Source organism: Arachis hypogaea, chromosome 15 (assembly GCF_003086295.3).
Source record: "Arachis hypogaea cultivar Tifrunner chromosome 15, arahy.Tifrunner.gnm2.J5K5, whole genome shotgun sequence".
NCBI lineage: Eukaryota > Viridiplantae > Streptophyta > Magnoliopsida > Fabales > Fabaceae > Arachis > Arachis hypogaea.
In genome coordinates this window covers 155,176,239-155,202,605 of record NC_092050.1, presented here as the reverse complement: position 1 = coordinate 155,202,605, position 26,367 = coordinate 155,176,239, and the positions used below count along the sequence as shown (strand labels likewise).

Below are 26,367 nucleotides of genomic sequence, written 5' to 3'. Positions count from 1 at the left end.
TAAAGTGAACTCAAGGAAATTAAAGTGAAGAATAATAAAGAGAAAGATTCATTAGGGATTGGAGATATTATAATCATCATGAATCAATGGTCTCAACTTCAATCTCAATCATATGAAGTAGATCAATGGCGGATTGTAATTGATTGAGTCCCAATTCTTGGTAACCCAATCTCTCTAAACACCATCAATTTGCCAAATCCTTGATCTAATTGTCATGAAAAGAGGTTAAGTGCATTCTCTTATCTATAAGCCATACAAATTCTCAAGATCTCAATTCCTCTTGAATAGTGTTGATCAAGAGAATTGTGAGGAATAGAGCTTTAATCTAATGTCTATGATTCCCCTTCCGTGGCTCACATAGAAATTCAATAGATCTAATCCCATTCAAGAGTGAATAGATCACAATAAACTTAGAAGTTATCCCTTAGCTACAACAAGTGGATTGAGAAGAAGAAGAATTTCATTCATTCATTTGAATTACAATAGAGCTCCTCCCCCTAATGATTGGGGTTTAGTGGATCATTGCTCTAAGAACAAGTGCAGGAAATTTAAATTGCATGAAAGTAAATCAAACTGAATACAAACTCAAATGTAAAATTGCAGAAAGGAAGAAGTGTAGGAAATTGAAATGGCTTAAAATAAACTAAACTCAATATAAACAAATATGTAAAATTGCAGAAAAGAAAAGTGTATCTAAACTATGCTATGCTCTCTGGAATCTTTAATCCTATAGGATACAAGAAAGCTCTGAAGTCTCTAATCCTCCAGTCTACTTTCTAACTTCAAAATTCTTCATATATATACTCTTCTTCTCATCTTCAAAATAGGTCTTCAAGTACTTGGATGTGGGCTTTTGGCCTTGGTTGAAACAAGTTAGGAGTGGCTCTTGGAGTTAACGCTGAAGTTAGTGCACTAACGTTGCATGAGTGCCCCTGAAAAATGGCGTTGGTACTGGCGTTAGTACACCAACGTTTGTTATCAACGTTCTTTTAGTCACGCGTACGCGTGACCCAGCGTTTGTGTGTCAACGCTAGCGTTAGTGACATAGCGTTGGTGTGTAAACGCTCTTCTCACGCGTGCACGTCGCCGACGCGTACGCATGGCTTGTCAATTTCCACGCTCACGCGTATGCGTCGCCTACGCGTGCGCGTTGCAGCCAATTTTTCCAATGCATTCCTCTTGAAATTGTCGAAGACGTTGGTGTGCAACGTTTGTGACAACGTTGACACTTCTTTCTTTGCTGGTAACGTTGTTAGCAACGTTGGTGAGCCAAATTTGGGCCACCAACGTTGCTTGTTTATGCTTGGAGCGCTGGTGGGCAACGTTGCTCCCCTCTTCCTTGGCAACGTTTGTTAGCAACCTCGGTAAGCCACTTTGGCTCAAAGGATTTATTAAATAATAGAGGTAACTACCAAATCGGTACCCGGAAGATTCTGACGCTGACAAAATGGTACCTGACTTTTGTTATTGACAAAATAGTCCCTAAAAGATTTTAAAATTTGACTAGCGTGTCCCCGAGCTCGCCGGAGCAAATCTCCGGCAAGCACAATGCTGACATGGCCACCGTATTTTGGTGACCTGGCAAGCCACCTCCCAAACCCTAATTTCTCCTTCCCCAACGCAGACTCCCTTTCCTCTTCCTCCCCATTGCAGCCCCCAATACACACTCCCCCTTCCCTTTCCTTCCCCATCGCATCCCTCTTCTCTCTCCCTCCCTCTCATATTATCTCATCTCATCTCATTTCTGCAATGAAGAAGAACAAAAATCTGATACCTCAAAATTACATCCTTTCACAGCATTCACAAACCAAAACGAGAATTTGAGAAGAAGAAGAAGAAGGAATAATGGATCTAGCACTAGAGGAGCTGCAATTCCTGAACATCCCAGAAATCTTGAGAGAATCAATCTCAATTTCAAAAAGATCACTGAAGACGTTCTACCTCATAACCCTAACCCTAATTTTTCCTCTCTGATTCGCAATCCTCGCACACTCACTCTTCACACACCCATTTCTCACTCAGTTTCAGAACCCTTATTAGGACTCTTCCCAGGCTAACCATGAATGGACTCTTCTCCTCACAATCCAGTTCTGCTACCTTCTCTTCCTCTTCGCCTTCTCTCTCCTCTCCATCACCGCCGTCGTCTTCACCGTCGCTTCCCTCTACACCAACAAAGATGTCTCCTTTTTCTCCACCGTCTTCGCAATCTCCAAAGTCTTCAAGCGTTTTGTTCATCACTTACCTCTGGGTCACGCTTTTGATGTTCATCTATAATTTTGTCTTCGTGATTTTCTTGGTTTTGCTTATTATAGCAATTGATATCCTTCTCTTCCTCTGCTGTTTTTTGCAGTTATTGTGAATGTGTTGGTCATTGTGAATCTGGATGTATGATCAAAAGAAAAGAAATTGGGAGGGGGGGTTTGTAACTGGATTTTTTTCTTCTTTTTCTATCGGTGTTTTTATATGATCTGCGATGAGAGGAAGAGAAAAGTGGGCTGCGATGGAGAGGAAAAGGGAAGGGAGAGTGTGCGTTAGGGGGCTGCAATGGGAGGAAGAGAAAAGGGGGTTGCGATGGGAGGGATGGGGAGGGGGTTGCGTTGGGTAGAGGGTGGGCTGCGATGGGAGGGAGATGGAGGGGGAGTCTGCGTTAGGGAAGGAGGAAAGGGAGAGGGAAGAGGGTTGCGATGGGGAAGGAGGAAAGGGAGAGGGAAGAGGGCTGCGATGGGGAAGGAAAGGGAAGGGGGGAGTGTATATTGGGGGCTGCGATGGGGAGGAAGAGGAAAGGGAGTCTGCGTTGGGGAAGGAGGAATTAGGGTTTGGGAGGTGGCTTGCCAGGTCACCAAAATACGGTGGCCATGTCAGCATTGTGCTTGTCGGAGATTTGCTCCGGCGAGCTCGGGGATACGCTTGTCAAATTTTAAAATCTTTTAGGGACTATTTTGTCAATAACAAAAGTCAGGTACCATTTTGTCAGCGTCAGAATCTTCCGGGTACCGATTTGGTAGTTACCTCTAAATAATATTTTGAAGTTAACCAAAAATCTTCTTATATCATTTAATAGTCATAAAATTATTTATAGATGTGCACCTATAATTTTCATAAATTACATTTTTTTGGCCTGTAAATTGAATTATGTGAATAAACTGACACACATTAACACATAATAGACATATAACTAATTTTTATTCAGGATATGTGCATAATTTTAGTTTTCAATCAATTTATTAATATAAATTATCATTGTTTTTAAATATTATATATATTCTTCTTTTAGTTTTATTTTCTTAAAAATTAACTATTCTTTTAAACTTTGAAGGACTCATTAACTACTTTGCATTTACTATCTTCAATATTTTTATAAAAAAATATTAAAAAAATTAAATTACAAAATACTAACAAAAATAATTTTTTTTAAATTCTTAGATATAATTTAACTTTACTTACATAGGATATTTTATTAAGACAAATCATGCATACCAAATTAAACAATAAATTTTAAAGTAAGTAATTTTAATTAAAGAAACGGACTCCTAAGGTTTAAGGGATATTTGTTTAGTATTATTAGTAAAAATTAGGGTTAAGTACGATTTTGGTCTCTAACGTAGAGGTCGAAAATTTATTTTATTTTCAGTCTTTTTTTCGCTACAAAATGTTCCCAAAGATTTCAGTTTATTTTAAAATCATCCTTCGGACGAAAATACCCTTCCTCCTTCTTCTCCAAAATCAACCAAATGCAGGAACAGAAGCAGAATGCAGAAAGAAAAGCAAGCAGAAGTAAAGTGCAGAAAGAGAAAGCAGAAGTAGAGTGCAGAAGTAGAAAGCAACAGCAGTGAAACAACAACAACAATGAAACAACAACAACTAGAAGAACAACACTAGCAACAACAATGGATAATGAAGCAACAACAAAAACAAAACCAGAAGAAGCAAAAACAGAAACAGAGGCAAAAACAGCGAGCGGCGACACTAAACGCAGTTTTTCCTTCTCCATCACAGGCGGCGGGCGCAGGAACCGGCGGCGCTACCTTCCCTCCCGGATTCTCTTTCTTCCCTCCCCCCACCCGCCTTCCCTTCCCGATTCTCTATCTTCCCTCCCCCCTACCCCACAATTCTCTTTTTTCCCTCACCCTCCTTCTCTTCCCCCCATTCTCTTTCCTCCTCTCGTGTTCCCTTTCTTTCTTTTTTTTTTTTTTTAGGAAAGCGTAATTTGGTAATTTTTTTTTGGTAAAAATGACGATTTTAAAATAAACTGAAACCTTTGGGATTATTTTATAACGAAAAAAAGGCTGGAAACAAAATAAATTTTCGACCTCTATGTTAGGGACCAAAATTGTACTTAACTCTAAAAATTTTTAAAAAAATAGTGATGTATATTATTTAGTGTTATTAGTAAGAGTTTAGGGTTTAGTGACATGTATTAGATTTTTTTTAAGAAAATAGTTTGCAAACCGTATAAAACAGTTTAAAACGCTAAACATCCATCAGAACTTGTTAATTAATTAATTTTAAAACCCTAAACGTCCATCATAACTTCTTGCTTATTATTTTAGTGGTGTGAGACTAGAAATTTAGAATTTTAAGAAGCCACCTTTTTTCTTGAGCCTGCGTTACTTTTGGCCTTTCTTTTCCCTCTTGGTTCCTTCTAGGGACAAAGCGGGTCGGTCCGCGCCCAACCCGTCCCGCCCCGTTCCGTCAACTAAAATAGGTTCAAAATGCTAGCCCGTCCCGCTTTATGGCGGATTGGCGGGTTGACCCGCTTGACTTTTTTTTTGAAAAATAAAATTCATTAAAAATTAACAAAAAAATAATAATTAAAAAATAAAATACAAATAAAAAGTAGTCAAATTATAATATAATTTTTTTACTATTTTTTTAAAATTTTTAACTTCAATAAAATTGTTCAAAATAATATTTGTCAATAAAATCATCTTTATTTTAAAAAATAAGTCACATAATTTGAACATATATACGAAATTATAAAATAAAATAAATAAAGTTAATAACTAAAAGAAGAATAAAAATAAAAAATGAAAAAAGTGTTTAAAAATTCTATAATTATTAATTTTATAATAGTAACCACTCTTTTATTTAATAAAAAAAAAAGAAAAATAAAAAGCTTCGGCCCGGCGGACCGGCCCGCCCCGCCCCACCAAAATCCGCCAATTTGACAGTGTGGGTTTACCGGGTTTTTTTTAATTTGGCGGGCTCCAAATTCTAGCCCGACCTGCATTTTTTAGCGGGTTTAACGGATCGGCCCGGCAGACTCAACCCGTTTTGCCACCCCTAGTTCCTTCTAACTTTGACTCTTTCTTACTCAGGATTGCCCATTTCAAACTATCAGCCCAATTATTTTACTCAATTGTTGCTGGACCATCAAAAAAGGTCCAAGTTTATAATTATCTTCATTAATGCATAAATTAGATATCAACTAATTAATTACTTCATACAGCACTCTCTGAACACTCTACAGAGTTGTTCGGGACTTTACCAATAAAGTAGACACGTGTTACTTTCCCCTTATGACACATACTTTTAGCACCAACTGAAAAATTTTCATTCAACACCATAGTATAACAAAAAAAAAAAACGTTTAATTATTAAGTTTTTCAAAAACAAAAAAACTACTTATAAATACTTTTGTAATGGTTAATATTATTTTCACGTATGAAATTAATCAAAATAATTATTCTATTTTATGGAAATAAAAACAGTTTAGAACAAAATTTATGTACCAAATTTCTCAATCCTTTTTATATTTATAATTTCTCTAAAAGATAAGGGAAAAAAAGAAAAGAAAAATGATGAGTATTAAATTGTTCTAGTTTGTGACCCCTTTACTAGCATGTTCCTTGAATTGAAGTGCAATGGTGCAAAATTGCAAATGCAATAAAATATTATTAATTTAAGGTACATTTATAGGACATGATATGACGCCATCAAAATAATAGTATACGAGCATTCACATCATTAATTTAATTAATTAATTACTAATCATTAACCAAATCTTTGTTAATTGTAATTAGGTTGCCCTTCCAATTCATCCATGCAATGCAGACACACACATACACACTTCATTTTCATAATAATAACGTCATCAAGGTTGTATCTTTTCTTTCAAATTCCATTCCCATTTAAGAATTGATCCCACCCCAAATGCCTCCTTCCATTTCATTTCATCATCAAGTTAACGAGCACTTCAACGGTCAAACAATGAATAAAGAATGATGAATCAAACAATCCAGAAGGAACAACAAAAAAGAGAGAAAATGCAGCTTTTAATTTTAGCATCCGATTCTTCAGAACAAATGTAAAATAAAGATTCGATTTTTAACTTCATCTCTCATCTGGGTCGTTCTCAATTTCCTCATCTGTGGTTCCTCTTCCTTTCCACCTCATTCCTCTCATTCTCTCATATTCCATTTTTTTAAATTGTCCTTATTGTTTTTCCATCAATTGGGGTGTTGAAAGAAGAAAAAGAAAATGTTTTTGGTTTTTATCTTCATTCTCTTCCTCGGTTTTTTTGTTGGGGTGGTGACTGTTGTGGTTGCCGAAGCTTTGGGAATCTTGTGGATCATTGAACGGCTGCAACGCAGGATCATGAAGGACAAAGACAAAATCTCAGCACCCATCTCATTGGACACTAGTTCACAAAATGATCCTAATCAATCACCTGACTCTACGTTCGAAAAAGAGGTAAGCTTCATGCTTCCACAATTCCTCTTTTTATTGTTATTGTTATTATTTTTTTATTCTATTGTTATTTACATTGTGATTCATGTCGTAGCTAGCTTGTGTTCTCTCATTTATTTGCGCACCACTTGCTGCTATAGAATTCTTTCTAAAGGAATACTTGTAATCTAATCATAAAAAAAGGTACAGAATTGAATGTTAAAACGAATTGTGTACCTATGTAGCTTTTAAGTAACTTTAGTATTTTAGTATTGCTTCAAGTAATCACTCAAGTTAAGGTAGTTACTATTTCCGGTATGAACATTATTTAGACCTCAAGTTGGTTCTTAAAATGACGAGGGAGATTTTGGTTATCATGATGATAGTTATTTGATACCCTTGAAAGACTAAATTAATGTAAAAAATATCAATTTGATATCCGATGCACATTTAGAGCACCAATTACTTTTATTATTTCAATTCATTGGCGTTTTCTTTCTTCAGGGTGTGATTTGGGTTCTAGAACAATACAAGGTATCAAAGATCTGGCTGGAAAAGTCAGCTAAAGATCATAAAAGGAAAAGGGAGGTACTGGAGGTTAGCCCTGTTAAGAAGCATGGGAAGATCAAGGGTGAATCACTTATTCTCACAGAGCATGATGGTTCGGAGACAGCCATTTGGTTGAAGGGATGTGTTATTGAGGCTGTATCATCATCCAGCCTTCCTTCTAAAAAATGGTAATGTGATGCAGGAAGTCACTTTCGTGATTGCGTGGGGTATAGTTTCCATTCCAATCTCCGAACAACATTATGATGAGATCATTATTTCAATATCGTTTTCTTTTGTTTGTGGATATGTTACAATGTGAGAGCTTAGTGAGCTAGCTTGATATAGAGTATTAGGCCAATGATTTATATTACAACATTCATTAGAATCTGATTTAGTGAGCTGTATTCCTCTGCAGAAAACCAGCATACATTCTCTTATTCCTTTTAAATCAGTGCATGTGAAAATGCATATAATTTTGATTGAACATATAATTCACATTGAAAGAAAAACAAAGTTGAAAATGGGTTTACTATGAGTTTTCCTTACTTTGAGTTCAAATGGGGATATCTCACTTCCTTTACATCTCACATACATCTTAATGAGAAAAACAAGAAAAAGTTGTTGCTGCTTGGAAAGAAACACTTTGTTGTGTACTCTTGCTTATTTACTTAGAAAATAAGGCGCTTCAAGGTCATTTTTTTATGTTGGATTTTGCAGGGCAAAAAGATACCCGATAAAAGTTGAAAACAACAAATCTGTGGTATACCATGGAAGCAAATTGCTTTACATATATCTTGAGACGTCATGGGAAAAAGAAGCATGGTGTAAGGCCCTCCGTATGGCTTCATGCGACCAGAGTGAAAAACTTAAGTGGTCTAGTCAGTTGTACGAAGAGTTTCATCGTTATATAGCATCACTAAATATTGAATATCATCCTTTTATCATGAGACCATCAGCAGGATCAAGTTTTGATGCCTTAGAAAAGTCCAGTAAGCCTGATGGATCTTCCTCAAGAGTTCGTCAATTTTTGAGAAGAATTACTAAAAAACCTCCTCGAGTTGGTTTGGATAGTAAATCGGCTTGGACATCCCGTGAAGAAAGAAAGAGCCTTGACAAGCTCCGGGCTTGTCAGGATGCAATATTGGCCACTGAGTATATGAAAGGTTCTTCAACTCCAAGTGATCTGAAAAGTTGCATTTCAGAAAAAGCTCCTTCATTTAGTTCAAGCATGTGTCGTTCAAGAAGCCAAAGTAATATAAATATCAGATCTGACTCTGATGCTGATGAGAAGTATGGTACTGATGATGGTACATTATGCTGGAACTTGTTGATTGCTAGACTCTTTTTTGACGCGAAGGGAAATTCACAAGTGAAGAAGACAATTCAAGAAAGGATGCAGGTTTAGTTTCCCATCTTGATGTGCTTGCCTTCAATTTTGAGTATGATTAAGTAGTTTTGCTTTGGGAGGTGGAAATTATCTTGGCTAATAATTGGTTTTAGCACTTCACCTACAATTGTTCATTAAGTTGAAAATGTTAGCTTATTTTGTTGAATGCAAAGGGACATTGTTTTTTAAAGATTTCCCTGCTAGCCTGCCGCATTCCTTTTACAACCGGCTTCATTCCTTTGCGCGGTTGTCATGAGATAAACATTGGTGTTTTATTTTATTTTTAAAGAGAAATCCTCACTGAAACCTTCACTTGATTGTGGTTTCTATAAGATAAATGTTGGTCCTTTCTGTTTTTTGACAGAGGGCATTGGCCAATGTGAGAACACCTACTTATTTCGGTGAAGTTATCTGTACAGACATCAATATGGGGACTACTCCACCCTACATCGTTGCAATGAGGGTTCTTCCTATGGAAATGAATGATGTATGCACCTTTGAGGCAGACATTGAATATTCTGGAGGTGCAGTAGTAGAGATTGAAACAAGGCTTGAAGTTGGTGAACTACAGAACGACAAGGGGACGGAATGCTCAAGCAATGCTGGAGCTGCCCCGTCAGATCTTCTTGAAGATCTCAGCAATCAGTTGAATCTTGGAGATGGAGTGAATGATTCACAAGAGCCAAAAGTAGATGTCAATGGGAACACTGGTAAGCACATAAATACCGTTAAATCAAATACTTAGTTTGCATTTTCTTCATGTGGTGATTTGTCAAATTTGTACTGAACTATTCCCCCCCCCCCCCCCCCCCCCCAAAAAAATCAAAGTGTTAAATGAAGACCATAATGTTATTAAAGCCAAACCAAATTATCTTTTCTTCTTTTCTTGTTTCCCCTGAGGATAGCTTATCAGGTTTTTCTTATCCTGTTTTTCTCCTATGAATAACAAAATACCAAATTATTTGTGGTGGGATGGTACGGGGAGTCTCATTTCTAGACAGTGTGTTGTGGAAAGCATTAAAGTTAAAAGATGTCAATTTGTCCTATGCAGATGTGTCTAAAGTTTCTAGGACTACATCTTCCTCATTTTACGGATCAAAATGGAAATCTATGTTAAATTCTCTTGCCAAGCATGTTTCACAGGTAGTGTCTATTATTCCATACTTACACCTCTCCCTCCCCCCCAAAGATTCTGTTTATTCAACATGAAAAAACATGGAAGAATACATAGGTACATGAGGGTAGGAGATCTTTATAAGAACAATGAACAGCAGAGAAAAACAACTAGTATGACTGACTGTGTAAATTATCTTTAATTCTATTATATTCTAACATGTCCATATTTTGGTTACCTCTATATGGATTTTTTTTGACATATAATAAGATACTTAAAGTTATGTCACTACAAATCTTGTCTTTGAGCATTTTCATGTTGATAGATGCACATGTTGACACATGGAATCATTATTGTAGTTATAAACAGCTATAGCTTTGTTATGGTCGAAGTAACGGGTTATCTCTTATCTAAAGGTTCCTCTCACTTTGGCAATAAGGATAGTATCCCTCAAAGGGACAATGCGTTTACAACTAAAGCCCCCTCCTTCTGATAATTTGTGGTATGGTTTCACATTTATGCCTGATATAGACTTCAACCTGGAATCATGTGTTGGAGATCACAAAATAACTAATGCACGCATCGCCCTGTTCCTGGTCAATCGACTTAAGGTACGATAACCCATTTCCCTTTGGTTAAGTTATGAATGAATTTTGGTTAAAGATCAATGTTTAACCTGCTGCTGTTTTTAGAATTTACATGCTTTAGATATATTTATGTTTCTTTCTCTTTTAAAGTTTGCTTAGAGGGTGTATGTTCCTTCTTCTCTATGTTGTAACTCGTATCGTCCGACAAGCCTTCAACTTTGCATGTCTTTCTGAAAAGATTATAGTATCTCTACAGGCAGCATTTCGAGAAACTTTAGTGCTCCCAAACTCTGAGTGCATAAGCATTTCATGGATGCTGGCTGAAAAGGAGAATTGGATTCCTCGGACTGTTGCTCCATACATGTGGGTTAAACAAGAATGTGGACACGATACGTCCGTTTCAAATGATAAAACTAGCGCAAGGATGTCGGTTGATGGTTCGGGGCTAACACCCCAAAACCAACATGGGGCCAAGTCTATAGTAGAACCAGTTAGGAAATCGTTTTCTTTCGGACGAGCATCATCTTCCTCTAGTCCAATAGTATTAAAGAGCAGCCAAAGTTTTGACCAACTGTCAACACCTTTTCTAGAGACTTACATAATGCAAGAAACTGAGGATTTGAAAGAACTTCCAGCATCGTCCACACAGAATGAGAATAGAGATGAAACACGTGAAGAGAAGACGGAAGATATTACTGTCTACCAACCACAAACACTCTATTCTCTGCTTATAGATAAACAAGTTAGTCCATCTGAACAGAAGAAAATCGGGAAGAGGGAAAAGATGTTTGATTTGCGAAAGAGGATGAGTGAGAAGTTGGAAGAAAAGAGGCGTCACTTTGTTGAAAAGATGAGAGGACCATGAGAAAATGAGAACAGAAGTAGAGATCAGACTCTGATTTCTGTTGCTGATTTGTTCATCATGTCAGATATTAGCAACCATTCTTAAAAGAATCTTTTGATTGATGAATTGTACATCTTATAGGTTCTTAGAAGATCTAATTTAACTAGATGTATACCTTACTAAGTGACAGAAATTACTGTTAATGCATACCATGGAGTTACAAATCCACAGGGTAACATAGATAGAAGATTCATTTAATTGTTGATTAACAAATTATATGACACAGACATGCTATAGAGATTACAGAGAAATGATATACAGATTCATATACCCTCTCATTTGAAGGGTGAGTTTCTATTCAGTTTTGTTTTGTTTGCTTACATTTTCTCTTTGCTCCTATAAGTGCTTATCTTTCCATGCATTAATGTAATGAGTTTTCCTATATAGGGTTTGTCACACAAATAAAATCTTCCATCTTGCTAAGCTTAATAAACAAGTCAGCCCTACAGACAATACTAAGATTTTGCACTAATGGCAGTTTCTACTGTTGGCAAGTTGGTTAAACAGGGTGTTGAGTTGGTTGACAATTGTAAGTCAATGCAGCAGAGGTGCAGTGCAGTTAGTGCAGCTGTTTTATAAGATTTTACAATGATGAGAATGATGATTTCTTACTATTAACTCGACATTATTTTCCTACTACATATAACAAATTAAATAATGATCGATTTCAATCAATAAAACAACAAAACTTCCATTATTTTATGTGAAGAGCAACCTCTATATGGTAATTACATTGTTATCTATAGCAGAATGTCCTTAATTTCTCTGAGATTCAATGCACCGATTTAGATAGTATCCAAAAGAAGACAACAATCTGTGATTCATGCAGCAGTCAGCAAGGATTGTGAAATTATTATCCTACAGGCTTAACACTATCTGAAAGGAAAACATATGATATAGTGGACTTAATAGAAATTAAAATTTTTGTCATGCACTTGTTGTACAGCTGACTTTACAACAATCTTGGTAATCTTGTACAGCTGACTTTACAACAATCTTTTTAAATTTTTCTCCGAACTCTGACCATTCAGCTTTGATCTTTTCCTGGTTTTCCTTTGCCAAGTCATGCTCATGTTGCAAATGTGGTACTTTCTCCTTCGCCATGTCCATTCGAGCTTTGAGTGCCTTTCCTTCCACATAGACATCTCTCTTTCTCATTTGAGTCGTGTTCTGTTCTTTTCGAGAAGCCATGATGTCAGCATTAATAGTTCTGATTTGTTTTTCAAGGTCCTCTTTCATTTCCTCCAAACATGCCAACTTTTGCCGCAGCTCTTTTTCTGACGCCACCATATCACTGAACTGACTCTTGTTATTTTCAAGATCAGATTTTAAGTTATCAGCTCTCGACAGTTCTGAAGCAGTGGACTCAACTTTCATATTTGCTTCAATGTAGCTACTAGCCTACTACTACAATGTGCAAAACACAATTGAAGTTTCAGATATCAATGCTCTCATTGCTCCTGATAAACCATCATTAGCAGACAAACTGGAGAGATAATCTAAGCTGGTTTTCATGATGCAGCAATGTTGAGCATCCAAGAACACTGAAGCATCATTATTATTGATGGTGAAGTCTCGTACTATTTTCAATGCTTCCTTGGTCTCTTCATTTGGAGAAAATGAAATAACATCTGTTCTAAGAGACAGAGACAAATCCTGTAGTAGGGTAAGAATCACTTGAAATTGGCATAATCTTGTAAATGCAAGATTACAAATTGACATGACCAGAAGCAAAAGTTTTTGTTGTATAGCCTCATGTCTTCAAAGGTGGTTCTTTTTTAAGGGTCATTATTCATTGTTACAGCTTGTCCTGCATAGCTACCTTCTTGAAGAGTAAAATTTAGATCTTCTAGCATCTTATAGATATTGGCCAACTGAACACGTGACTGATTTCCTGCTGCAAATGTATGAAATCTACCACCGATCTCAACCTGGCTCCACCCACATTCTTTAACCAGTCCTTTACCATCTATCAATTTTCTCATTGCATGCGCCTCCTTCCACTTGCCGAATGAGGTGTACAAATTAGCCATCAATACATAATTTCCAGAGCTTCCAGGACTAAGCTCTAGTAACTTGACAGCAGCAATCTCCCCAAGCTCAACATTACCATGGATCCTACAAGCACTGAGCAAGGGAGCCCAAGCTTGCACTTGTGCTTCCAAGGGCATCCCCTGAATCGTATCTAATGCTAAGTCAAGCCGGCCAACTCGACCAAGAAGATCTACCAAGCAAGTGCAATGTTCTATCTTAGGAGTTATTCCAAAATCTTTTTGCATACTTATGAAGTACTTCAATCCATCTTCTACTAACCCTGCATGGCTACAAGCCAGCAAAACACTGGTGTAAACAATAGCATCTGGAATTATCCCTTCTGTAGTTGTCATTTTGCGAAATAGGTCAATCGCTTCTTTCCCCATCCCATGAATAGCATAGCTATTTATCATGGAAGACCAAACAGTTAAATCTTTATCTGCCACTTTTTTAAATACTTCTTGGGCTTTCTTGATGCTTCCACACTTGGAGTACAAGTGTATGAGAGATGTTTGGACTTGTAGATCGAATTCCAATCCATTTAGAGAAATATAATCTTCCATCTCTTGTGCTATGCTAATTGATCCTATATCAGCACAAGCTGATATAACAGTAGCAACCGTTGGTCCATCTGGTCTAAAATCTGTCCGTACAAGCCTTCTAAACAAATGCAATGCCTCCAATGGGTGATCCGAATGGGCATATCCTGCAATCATTGATGTCCATGAGAAAATACTCTTTTTGATAATCAAATCAAATATCCTTCTAGCAGATGCAAGGTCACTGCATTTTGCATACATAGTTATTAGCAAATTTTCAATGGACTCCTCTTTATCGCATCCACATTTAAGTACAAAAGCTTGAACTGATGAAGCTAATAAGAGATCTCCTACTTGTATACAACCAGATATAAGAACTAGAAATACAATAAAATCTATGCCAGTACTTTGATGCTGCATTTGATTGAATAAATTATATGCTTCCGCAACATGGCCAACTTTCACATAACCTCCCATAATAGTTGTCCAAGAAATTATTGATTTTTCATCCATCAAATCAAAAACCTTCCTCGCTTCCTCCATTTGGCTAAAGTGAACATACATTCCCATTAACGCATTGGCCAAAGTAACTTGAGAATACACAAGTCCAAGTTTGATCAAGCAACAATGTATCGACATCCCTTGCCACCAAAAGCTAAAGGAATCTGAATCTGAATCCGAACAACCTGACAAAATTGAAACAAATGTGGGCGAACTTGGCTCAAAGCCAAGAACCCACATATCTTTCAAGAGGCTGAATGCCGCATCCATTAAAAACCCACGAGAATAAGCCGAAATCATGGAGTTCCAGGACACGACGCTTCTGTGCGCCATTCCATCAAACACGTGGCGTGCACACTCAACATAAGTGCACTTAGCATACATGCCAACAAGTGCAGTTTGAACAAATAAGTCATCTTGGAAGCCAAGTCTCAGAATATGGCCATGAATCATAGTCCCATGAATCATGGAACCCAGGTTGGCACAGGCCTTTAGGAGCAAAGGGTAAGTGAAGGTGTTCCCATGCCCACCAGTGTGTGAAACCATTGAAGTGTATATGTTTAAGGTTTCAATATAGAAGCCGTTATTGGTAGAATCTCGAATCATCAAGTTCCATAGGTAAAGGGGCTTTTTGAAGCTGCTAAGTGATGCAGAACGCATTGCCCTTTGAATAATGGACAATTATCCCATTTGTTTTCATTAAACTTTCGGATATCCAAAATTTATTATTTTCTAACACCAAGAGTCATATTTTTTAAAATATGAAACATAATTGACCATTTTAAAATGTTGGGAATAAGAAGTATGACCACAATTCAATCAATTATGTATCAAATAATTTGTTATTGTTATTATACTAAAATGTTAAAATGTTAATATAATAACGTCCTTGATTAAATTTAGAAATTTATTATTGTGATAGTGATCATAATATTGAGAGATAAATCTTTTATAATTTAATCTAAATTTTTCTTGGCCATAAGATTATTAAAAAGGACATTAATAATCCGAAAAGATCAATATATATATAATGGTCTTCATTGGATGAAGATTAATAGATCTCATTTATTAAATTATATATATAGATGGTGCATATAGAGATATGACCACTGAACTGACTCACTCTAAGAATTCCTAATGGTTATAATTACCGCATATTTGTCAATAGGATATTCTCAAGATGAACATAGTAATAGAGTTTCCTTTGACCTGCGACTGTCTTAGTAATTAACAATGTATTTATTATACTTTGATTCCGGACACCTAATACCCTAGGGTGCTAGTTGAATGGATATTGGGTATGATTTAAATACTTGTAGAATTAATGATTAGTCAATAAGGAATCCGTCAACTCTCGGTAAAGAGTTTGAGCTCTATGATTATAATGACTGAGATGAATAAAACCTTGGCTAAGGGGATTGAATGAATGAAGAAATGAGTTTTTAAGTGATTCACATTTCATTATAATAATGGTAACAAGTTAGAGTTTGACAATTAAACCATACTCTAAAGGTTAACCAAGAGCTGGAAAGATGTAAGGAATTATACTTTGTTCTTCTAAGGTTCTTAGTAAAAATATATTACTTCAAACTATCGAGTCGTTGAGGAGTGTTGCTAGACGCCAACATTGATTAGTAAATTTAGTATAACTAATTTACTACCCGCTTAGTATTAAACCTACGGGGTCACACACTAACGAGTGTTTTAATCTTTGCTGTAGAATTATTTAATTATTAATTTGATTTGATCAAATAAATAATTATATTAATTCAAATGGAATATTATTATATTCTTTGCTAGCACCAAGAATATAATAATAGTATGATAATTGAGAATATTAAATGAGATTTGAGAATAATTAGTTATTTTATTTCTAAATTTGGACAAGATCCTAACTGATTCTGTTTTCAAATTGAGTTATGATATAATTCATAAATTTAAAGGATTCAAATTTGGAATTTCAAGATATGATTTAAATTTGAATTGAGATTCAAATTTAAAATCAGAAACAAATCTCATACTATATATATGTATGCCAAGAGTAGAGGAAAACATGAGAAACAGACGAGAATAATAAGAGTTTTATTCCTTTACCTCTACACACATAAATGTATGTGAGCCTAATTCTTGGAGAAGAATTTTATAGTGTGCAAAGAGTTGCATGAGGTTTCTTAATTTTAGATCAGATGTCCATTGGTCAAGGAGTTGACAGCAAATGTTGGTCTCGGTGTGAATACGCATAGCGCCTTTGTACCATCGAAGGAGAAAAAGATTTTTACTAGCGTACCCAGGTATTTAGATCTGATCTATACATATATTACATTATTGGAATAAAATTTAAGTACAAAAATAGATCTTTAGGATTACTTTTTTTTCTTCCGCTACATGTTATGAACAAATGGTAATCCTTCACAAAATGTTGGAATGTAATACAAATTGACTTATCAAATCAATTTCAACTATCAACATGAATATTAAAATTAACTTTCATCTTAAAAAGTTTACATACTCTTTCTATACCCCATTTAAATACATCTTACATTTAAATTTGTATATTTACTAATTAATTAATTTCTTTGATGAAAGAAAAGAGACTTTTTTTATAAATCCATGTACCAAACATGCTTGTTTTGATATTAATATTGTGAATTACTTTGCGCGTAATAACATCAAAGGAAGCCAATTCACTGTTGTGGTTTTCGATAAATATTAGATCACATTTGTGGCCCATTCTCATTGGACTAAATTCTGATGAAAAGGGTTCAAGTGTGAAAAGTTTCACCCAAGATTCTTTCACACCAATTTCACCCAAAATAGATATTTCAATGCAATTATTCTTAGCAAAAGAGGAAATCAGAGTAACAGATTTGTTGAGCACTACCGAACTTCTGATAGGTCTATCATCATTTTTTTGCAGCCAAACAATTGATGTGGTTTGAAACGTTTCAGTGCTAAGATTAAATGACACAAGTACTTGTTCTTCTTCGAGTCCATTAGTGGCATGCTCTCTACCCCACCAGTGACATACTCCATTCAAGTACGCTACAGAAGCATTATATATATGTTCCTTCTTAGTCATTTCAAGATCAAGTTTCTTCCAACAATTACTTTTTAGACTATAAATTTGCCAAATTATTAGAACAGGCTCTTCTACAAAAGTTTGACCATGAACATAATATACACATTGAATCACTTTATAATCATCATTCACATTATCATAACCAAATCCATGAATACTTACTCGCCGATCAAAGCCGGGCTCATCATCAGTAATACCCGGAAGAATAATTTTATGCTGGTCGGTTTTGGGGTTCCAAAGTCCTATTTTTACATCAAGACCATCTTCTTCATAATGACATATGATACCATTAACACAGTCTAAAACTCTATAAAAACCATTTTCTTCCAATAGACTTGGCAAAACTAACGTAACTATGTTTTCGTACCTTTCTCCAAAAAGCAAATGCACATCATTTTCATAGACGTCTCCATCACTTCTTTCGTCATAAAAATATCTCCATAGAAGGAGAGACGATGAGTGAGTAGTTGTAGATTTTAAATTCTCGTAGTACATGCTCTTAAAATTAGAATTCTCAAATAAATTTAGCCAAGACTTATGCACGCAATTAAATCGCTTCAAAGACTTAACAGGTAATTTTGCTAGAATTTCCAATACAACATCCTTAGGAATATAATCGCTATGGGTTGCTATTTCCGCTGAAGATGAAGATAGAACAATAGAGGATAGAATTTTATGTTTGTAGTGTGCCTCGTAAGATGTAATAAAAAATAAATTAGATTCCAACATACAAGTTTAGAAAAATTTTAATGGTATTACATATTTGTGGCTCTATTTGTTTCTTTCCTAATCAAGATCTTCAATATATAGCACTAAACATCAAACCAATCAAATTGATTGATTGGGAATATATATATCACAAACCTAAATAGAATAAAAGGAAAGCCGATCTAAATTGTGAACACTTGAATTGCATTTGCAATTACAAACATAAATGTATAATTATTACTCATTAAACTTAGTTTATTCTTAAATAATACTATATTCTACTAGTTTAAAAAAAATAAACAACCTAAGTTAAAAATAATTACTTGTCATTAATATTTTTTTGTACAAAATAGAAAAGTAAATGAATTTTAAAATAGATCTAAAGTTATTGTTATTTGTGCTATGTTGTTGGGCAAATAAAATAAAAAAGAATTTTGGAGGTTAAATCAAAATGATCTAATTCGAAAAATAGTAATATTAAGAAGATAATAAAAAATTAGACCTAAAAATAATTTCATATCATTAATATTTTTCCTGTACAAAATAGTAAAGTAAATAAATCTTAAAAGAGATCTCAATTTATCATTATTTGTGCTACGTTGTTTGGCAACTAAAATGAAAAAGAATTTTGGAGGTTAACTCAAAATGATATGATTCGAAAAAATAGTAATGTTAGAAAGATCATAAAAAATCAGTTTAAACTTGTTTTATTTAACATTCATTAATAGTTTTACAATTTTAAATAATAAAAAAATATAAAAGTAAATATTTATCATTTTGCTCTACTATCAGAAGATTTCAGAGAGGAATCAAAACGAGAGAATATTGTTGGGGCCACCGTGGGGAGCTCTCGACAATCGGGGAGAATTCGGGGAGGAATCAAGTGAGAGAGAACATAAAATGAGAAGACACCACATCCAACTCAAAACCTTAAGGTGTCAAGTTAATGGATCTCTCATCTTATAAACTCCTCACTCTTCCATGCTTTCTTTGATGTGGGACTAACTTCAACACTCCTCACACTTGCAACACTAACAATCTCCCCCTCAAGTGTGAGCCTCCACATCAAGTACCAACTCCCCCTCTTTCTAGCTCCTCCACCACCACGAGTATTCGTCCATCACACCGCCGCAAAACACCGCGGGACACGCCGCCCGGACCACCTTTGCCGGGAAGACTTTCGATGCTTCACCTTGAATACTCACACTTGCAACACTAACAATCTCCCCCTCAAGTGTGAGCCTCCACATCAAGTACCAACTCCCCCTCTTTCTAGCTCCTCCACCACCACGAGTATTCGTCCATCACACCGCCGCAAAACACCGCGGGACACGCCGCCCGGACCACCTTTGCCGGGAAGACTTTCGATGCTTCACCTTGAATACTCCTTAAACCAGACCGATTAAACCATCGGCTCTGATACCACTTGTTGGGGCCACCGTGGGGAGCTCTCGACAACCGGGGAGAATTCGGGGAGGAATCAAGTGAGAGAACATAAAATGAGAAGACACCACATCCAACTCAAAACCTTAAGGTGTCAAGTTAATGGGTCTCTCATCTTATAAACTCCTCACTCTTCCATGCTTTCTTTGATGTGGGACTAACTTCAACACTCCTCACACTTGCAACACTAACAAATACAAGATGAGAAAATGTCATAGCCAACTCAAAACTTTAAGCTTCAAGTTAATATGTCTCTCATCTTATATACTCTTCACTTATTCATATTTTTTTTTTATGTAGGACTAATTCCTTATACTTCTCACACTTGCAACCCTAACAATAATTTAATGATAAAATAATTAAAAAAATTAGATGTTGAAAGATATATCATTATCCAATTTTTAAAGATGCAGAGAAATATTGAATCAAAGATGTTGAAAGTGGACAGACAAGGAAAGTGAAGAAAAGAGAAGACTATGCTATTTGAACTATAATTTTAACGGTATAGTCTTTCTTTCTCATTTAAAAATCTTGGGTTATTCGAATCTCATTCCTAACTTTGAAAAAAAAAAAAGAGGCGAAGAAAAATTTTTAAAGAATAAACTTAATTATACAATAAGGACATACATTTAAAGAATAACTTAAGTGATCCTAAATATTAATTTTGGTTAAATTTAAAAAATTCAAATTAATAGTATAGTTAATTAGTGGCTAAATAAAAAAATTGATATGTCATAGAAGATAAATTACGTATTAATTGATTAGAAATTATCTCTTTTTTTTTTAAATACTAGTGTATAGATCTGTGTGTTATACGAGCATGAAAAGAAATTCATAATACATAAATATATTTTATAGTATAACTTTTTGTCATATATAACTAATTAAATTGATGATATATGAATAAAATTAAATAGTTAACTACCATAATATAATTTATGAGCATGCATTACCCAAATTTTTTTACTATTCAATATTTAGAATTGTATTTGTCAAGTAATTTAAAATAATATTTAATTATTTTATATTTAATATATTGTAATTAAAAATAACATATTAATATGAATTTTTATTATAATAAAATTTACAACATAATAATTAGTCTTAATGAATTAAAAAGATTTATATTTTTATGTATTTATATGTTTTATATTTAGTTTAAAAAAATAAAGTGTTGCATTTTTTATTTTAAAGTGTTCTATATTAAAAAATATTTATTTATATTTTAATATTTTCTATATTTATTAAAATTCCTCAACATTCTTCTTTTATAGCTTCTTTTTTATTTTCATTTATATTATGAAATCCAATGAATCATAAGAGTAGCATATTTAATGCATATAGAGTTAGTTGAGCTTATTTTAAAAACATCTTTTATATAAAATTATATGTTCGAATTAAAATCTAAAATAAAAGAAATTAGCATTAAATTCCTTCTTGAACATGTAATAACAAGCTAAGCACTCATCTAAAATTTTTACTGAAAAATAAGGGATACCCTTATTATACTTTTATTTCTAAAAATAGCACATACAAAAAAAAAAAAAAGAAGAAAGCTAAAAATAATATAAAGATTTTTAAGTTACAATTACAACAAACAAATTAAATAAAAGCAGGTGCTAGCTAGCTGTTCAATAACTAAGTCATCTTGGAAGCCAAGTCTCAGAATATGGCCATGAATAATAGTCCCATGAATATTGACTAATGGAACCAAGGTTGGCACAGGCCTTTAGGAGCAAAGGGTGAGTGAAGGTGTTCCCATGGCCACTTGTGTGTGAAATCATGGAAGTGTATATGTTTAAGGTTTCAGTAAAGAAGTCGTTATTGGTAGAATCTCGAATCATGATTCATGAGTTTCATTATCCGATTTGTTTTCATTAATACTTCAGATATCCAAAATTGATTCTTGTGATATAATTTATTATTTTCTAACACTAAGAGTCTTATTTTTTAAAATATGAAACATAATTGACTATTTTAAAATATTAAAATGTAAATAATAATAATAATTTATTTTAATATAAATAAATAATTTTAAAAATATATTTAAAATAATATTTATAATCTTCTTTTAAAATTTAGTTTATAAAATCTTATTTTAAACTTTTAGCAATTACTTTCTAAATTATGATCTTTTTATTATTCTATTTTTAACTTCAATATTTGATTCTCACTTATTTTCATATTTATAAAAATAACTCTGTGTTTTTATAAAATGTCCATTTTATCTCTATACTTTATTTATTACCCAAAATACCTCAAAATTTATACAATTATAAATTATACCTCAATTTTTATATACAAATACAATATTACCCTTCAAAAATAAATTGTAATTACTAATCTTTCTTTTATACCAAAACCAAAACTCTTAACTTTTTTCTTTCAAAATATTACTTATGCTTTAATCTGTTCTCAAATTTTTCGGTTATCGAGTTTTCAGGTTTTTAGTTTAATCTTTCAACCACCAATCTCATCAATTTTCTCAAAATACTATACCATAACAGTCCCAAAACCATTAAAATAACTACAGATTGAGCTGTTCTTTATAACCAAATCAATAAATCACAAACAACAACAATAATTCAACATAAACTTATTCAAACTCAAACAATAATCAATCAAACTAACATTCACTTATCAAATTTACATTTAATTATTATAAAATTACTAAACCCTACCTCCGCAAAGAAATCATAACAATAGAAACTCCGGAAAAGTTTTTCGACCAAGCTATTAAAGAAGAAAATGTCAGAAATCGTCTATATATCCTAAAATTTCATTTGGCCGAACTTAAGAAGAAAAAGGACTACACCATCATCAATTTTTACCAGACAAAAATAATGCTGACATATAGAAAAAAATACGAATATTTTTATTAAATTAAATTTTTTATTGAAGTTATAAATCTCAAAAAATTAGAGCTTTTTCAAAAAATCAAAGTCGAAAGCTCAGAAATTTTTACATTTCTCTCTCTTTCTCCCACGGTCTCTCTTTCTTTATTTTCTTTCTACTCTACTTAGTGAGTGTATATATATATATATAAAAGCAAGCGTCGGTCTTTTTTCACTTTTGTACGAATAAAATAATGTGTCTTTCTCCCGAAGTTGTCGAAATTATTCGTAATATCAAAATCCAATACCTTACCGCTTGGCGACGCCCCATTTTTTTTATTCGACATTCATAAACACTATATAGGTGGCTATTATACAAGGTGAACCGTGGAACCTTTCTGGAGTTATAAGGATTGATTTTATTAATAAAATATTATTAAAAATATAATTATTAAAGTTATATATATATATATTAGATCACATATATTTATTTATTAGACTAAATATATGAGCTATTAATATATTTAATATTTGAAACGATTATTTTATTTTTTTTAAATTATAAAATTAACTTTTTAATTTTTTTAAATAATAATTAATTTATTAATTAATTAGTTACTAATTATTGGAAGTTTATAATTTTTAGTGTTATATTTTACAACAAAACATAATTAATTAATTTATTAATATATTAAACATAACATATGTTAAAGTTAATTTTGTTCAATTTTTTATTTAGAATCTATACTGTTTTACATAAAAGATTATTTTATACAATTTGACAATATCACTTATTTCATTCTTAAAGCATTGTAATTCTCTTTTGTTTTTTAAAATACGGTAATATTAGAATAAAAAAAATAGTCAGAATTTTCAATATTTATTAATTATCACACTAATTAATAAATATTAAACAAAATAAATTATGACTATTTTTATCTAATTTTTTTAATTATCAAACATTTTGTTTAAAATATCACAACTTCTTCATCATTTATTATCTTTCTTTCAAATTGGATTTTTTTTTCGCTATTTAGTTTCACATGCATAAGAAAATCAAAATTTCATTTCATATTTGATAAAAAAAATCAATAAGTACATTAGCAACAATGAAACAGAAGTGAATAATAATTTTAAGAGAATATAAGAACTATATATTATAATAAAAAAGAATAAAATTAAACAGAAAAAATATCTTTACTATTGATGGAACCATATTCCAAAGATCATAGTTGTTTTTATTTTCTTTTATGCACATTATAATTAAGCCTTTTCTTTAAATTGATCTAACAATGGTTAACATCTTTTCTGCTTATCAATCTTGTATCTAAAAAACTGACAACACAATCTTCAAAGTGGAATTTCACAATACACAATTTGTGTCTCACAAATGCGTCTTATCTTTGGTCACTAAATTATTCTCCAACAAACAATAAATTTCGAGCAAAGCCAGTAAGCTAATTAATTAGATTTTATCCGTTTTTATTTATCTTATTATTTAATAAATTAATTATTAATTACTTTTTGTAGTTTATTCTCATAAATAACAAATTTGGAACCTCAATTTATGATTGATTAGCCAAATCTAAATAACAAAACACGCAATAGGCAATTTTGGGAAGATGAATGAAACAAATATAAAACTTGTAGCTTGCTAAGTTTAATCAATTTCAATATTTTAGATTGGTCATTGTTCTTAAAAATAAATTGGATATCTGGAACGTATTCAAAAATGCTGAATTAGGTCCTGATACAACTACAACTTATAATCATGTTAGCAATATCAATACAATAAAGACTAAAATTGGTCAGGTTGAGTTCTAACTTGTGTGTATAAAACTTTAGAGTGATGTATTATTATTTGAGGTTCACTTGTGTCTCAATATTAATAGAGTCAGATATATCGCATGTCCTAATAAAAAACAAACAGGGTACTACTTTATGCAAAAAAATATTCTATTAAAATACTCTTGTGATATTTGCTTGTATCCAGTTATTATTATTATCTTAGTGTGAAAAATAGGAATCAATTATTGATTCTAAAAAAATAAATATATATTAATAATAGCAAATAGTGAACCTTTAATTTGAATAAAATATTACATGTACATGCACAACGAAAGTGTTTGTTTAGGCCCGTTAAATTTTAATAAAAAGATATTTTTTAATAATTTTTTTTTAATTTTTACATAATAAATAAATAAAAAAATATTTTTATTTTATTGTATTTAAACATAATTGATAAATAAAAAGATTTTTTTATTAGATATCCAAATATAAAATTATTTTTATTTTTCTAAAAATCTTTAAAAAAATAATTCGAAAAAAATTTTTCTTAAAAGTTCATCCAAGCAAACCTAAAAAATGCTTATTAATATATTTGTATTATTATAACATATAAGAATAACATATGAATTTGTATATTTACAAATTAATTAATTCCTGTAGTGAAAGAGAGGAGGTTTTTCTTATAAATCCATGTACCAAATCGATCTATTTTAATACTAATATTGTGAATTATTTTGCCACTAATAACATCAAAGGAAGCCAATTCATGGTTTTCATTTCCCATAAAAAATATTATATCACATTTGTTGCCCATTATCATTGGATGCCAAATATATGGAAAGGGTCCAATTGTGAAAAGCTTCACCCAAGATTCTTTTACACCAACTTCACCTAAAATGGATATTTCAATATGACTATTCTCATCAAAAGAGGAGATCAGAGCAACAGAGTCGTTGAGCACTACCAAAGTTCTGGTAAGGCAATCAATATCATCACTTTGTTGCCAACCAATCAATGTGGTTTGAAACGTTTCAGTGCTGAGATTAAATGACACAAGTACCTCTTTTCCATTCTTATCTCCACCCCGCCAGTGGCATACTCCATTTAAGTACGTTACATAACCTTCACCAAAACCTCCTTTTTCAGTCATTTCAAGATTAAGTTTCTTCCAACAATTACTTTTTAGACTATAAATTTGCCAATTTGCTAGAGCAGGCTCATATTGGTAAAATTCATTATGATAATAACATATATGTTGAATCACTTTATAGTCATCATTTACATTATCATAACCAAATCCATGAATTTCTACCTGTGCATCAAAGTCGGGATCATTAGTAATAATACTTGGAGGAATAATTTTATGCTCGTCGGTTTTAGGATTCCAAAGTCCTATTTTTACATTAAGACCAGCTTCTTTATAGTGACATATGATACCATTAACACAGTCTATAATTCTATCAAAACCAATTTCTTCAAACAGACTTGGCAAAACTAACGTAACCATGTTTTCATACCTTTCTCCAGAAAGCAAATGCACTTCAATTTCATAGATGTGTGGATCACTTCTTTCGTCATGAAAATATCTCCATAGAAGGAGAGACGAGGAATAAGCAGTTTTAGATTTTAAATTCTCATAGTATATGCTCTTGAAATCAGAATTCTCAAGTAAATTTAGCCAAGACTTATGCACACAACTAAATCGCTTCAAAGATTTAACAGATAATTTTGCTAGAATTTCCCATACAAGATCCTTAGGAATCTGATTGCTATGGGTTGCCATTTGCATTGGAGATGAAGATGGAACAATAGAGGATAGAGTCTTACGCTTGTGGTGTGCCTCGCAAAATGTAATAAAAAAAATAAATTGGATTTCAACATTCAAGTTTAGAAAAATTTCAATGGTATTACATTTTTGTCGCTCTATTTGTTTCTCTCTTAATTAAGATCTCCAATATATAGGATTAAATATCAAACCAATCAAATTGATTGATTGAAAATATATATCACAAACCTAAATAGAATTAAAAAAAAAAGTCGATCTAAATGTGAGTACTTGAATTGCATTTGCAATTACAAACATATAAATGTATAATTATTACTCATTATGCTTAGTTTATTCCTAAATAATATTAAATTCTACTAGTGTAAAAAAAATAAAAAACCTAAGTTGAAAAAACTACTTGTCATTAATGTTTTGTATGTATAAAATAGTAAAGTAAATGAATCTT

At 32.8% G+C, this 26,367-nt stretch overlaps 3 protein-coding genes across 3 annotated transcripts; 1 reads left to right on the top strand and 2 right to left on the bottom strand.

The window, feature by feature from the left end:
- The first annotated feature begins 6,342 nt into the window (after positions 1-6,342).
- LOC112749348 (uncharacterized) lies at positions 6,343-11,511 on the top strand. The gene is made up of 7 exons (XM_025797604.3): positions 6,343-6,693; positions 7,174-7,406; positions 7,936-8,617; positions 8,970-9,315; positions 9,657-9,748; positions 10,136-10,330; positions 10,563-11,511. Exons 1-7 carry the CDS (start codon positions 6,481-6,483, stop codon positions 11,169-11,171), a joined length of 2,370 nt encoding a protein of 789 aa, XP_025653389.1. The 5' UTR covers positions 6,343-6,480; the 3' UTR covers positions 11,172-11,511.
- Positions 11,512-12,617: 1,106 nt separating this feature from the next.
- Positions 12,618-14,944, bottom strand: LOC112751582 (pentatricopeptide repeat-containing protein At4g19191, mitochondrial-like). The gene is made up of 2 exons (XM_072218335.1): positions 13,013-14,944; positions 12,618-12,866 (listed from the first exon to the last, which is right to left on the bottom strand). Exons 1-2 carry the CDS (start codon positions 14,942-14,944, stop codon positions 12,618-12,620), a joined length of 2,181 nt encoding a protein of 726 aa, XP_072074436.1.
- Positions 14,945-24,779: 9,835 nt separating this feature from the next.
- On the bottom strand, positions 24,780-25,919 carry LOC112749347 (F-box/kelch-repeat protein At3g23880-like). The gene has a single exon (XM_025797602.1). It carries the CDS (start codon positions 25,917-25,919, stop codon positions 24,780-24,782), a length of 1,140 nt encoding a protein of 379 aa, XP_025653387.1.
- Between the last annotated feature and the right edge of the window lie 448 nt (positions 25,920-26,367).

Bases quoted from the DNA above. Each gene is read 5' to 3' on its own strand.
- LOC112749348 (XM_025797604.3), top strand. From the start codon at position 6,481: ATGTTTTTGGTTTTTATCTTCATTCTCTTCCTCGGTTTTTTTGTTGGG. The intron at 9,316-9,656 runs GTAAGCACATAA...TGTCCTATGCAG, and splicing joins AGATGTCAATGGGAACACTG to ATGTGTCTAAAGTTTCTAGG. The intron at 10,331-10,562 runs GTACGATAACCC...GTATCTCTACAG, and splicing joins TCCTGGTCAATCGACTTAAG to GCAGCATTTCGAGAAACTTT.
- LOC112751582 (XM_072218335.1), bottom strand. From the start codon at position 14,944: ATGCGTTCTGCATCACTTAGCAGCTTCAAAAAGCCCCTTTACCTATGG. The intron at 12,867-13,012 runs GTAACAATGAAT...ACCCTACTACAG, and splicing joins GTAGCTATGCAGGACAAGCT to GATTTGTCTCTGTCTCTTAG.
- LOC112749347 (XM_025797602.1), bottom strand. From the start codon at position 25,919: ATGGCAACCCATAGCAATCAGATTCCTAAGGATCTTGTATGGGAAATT.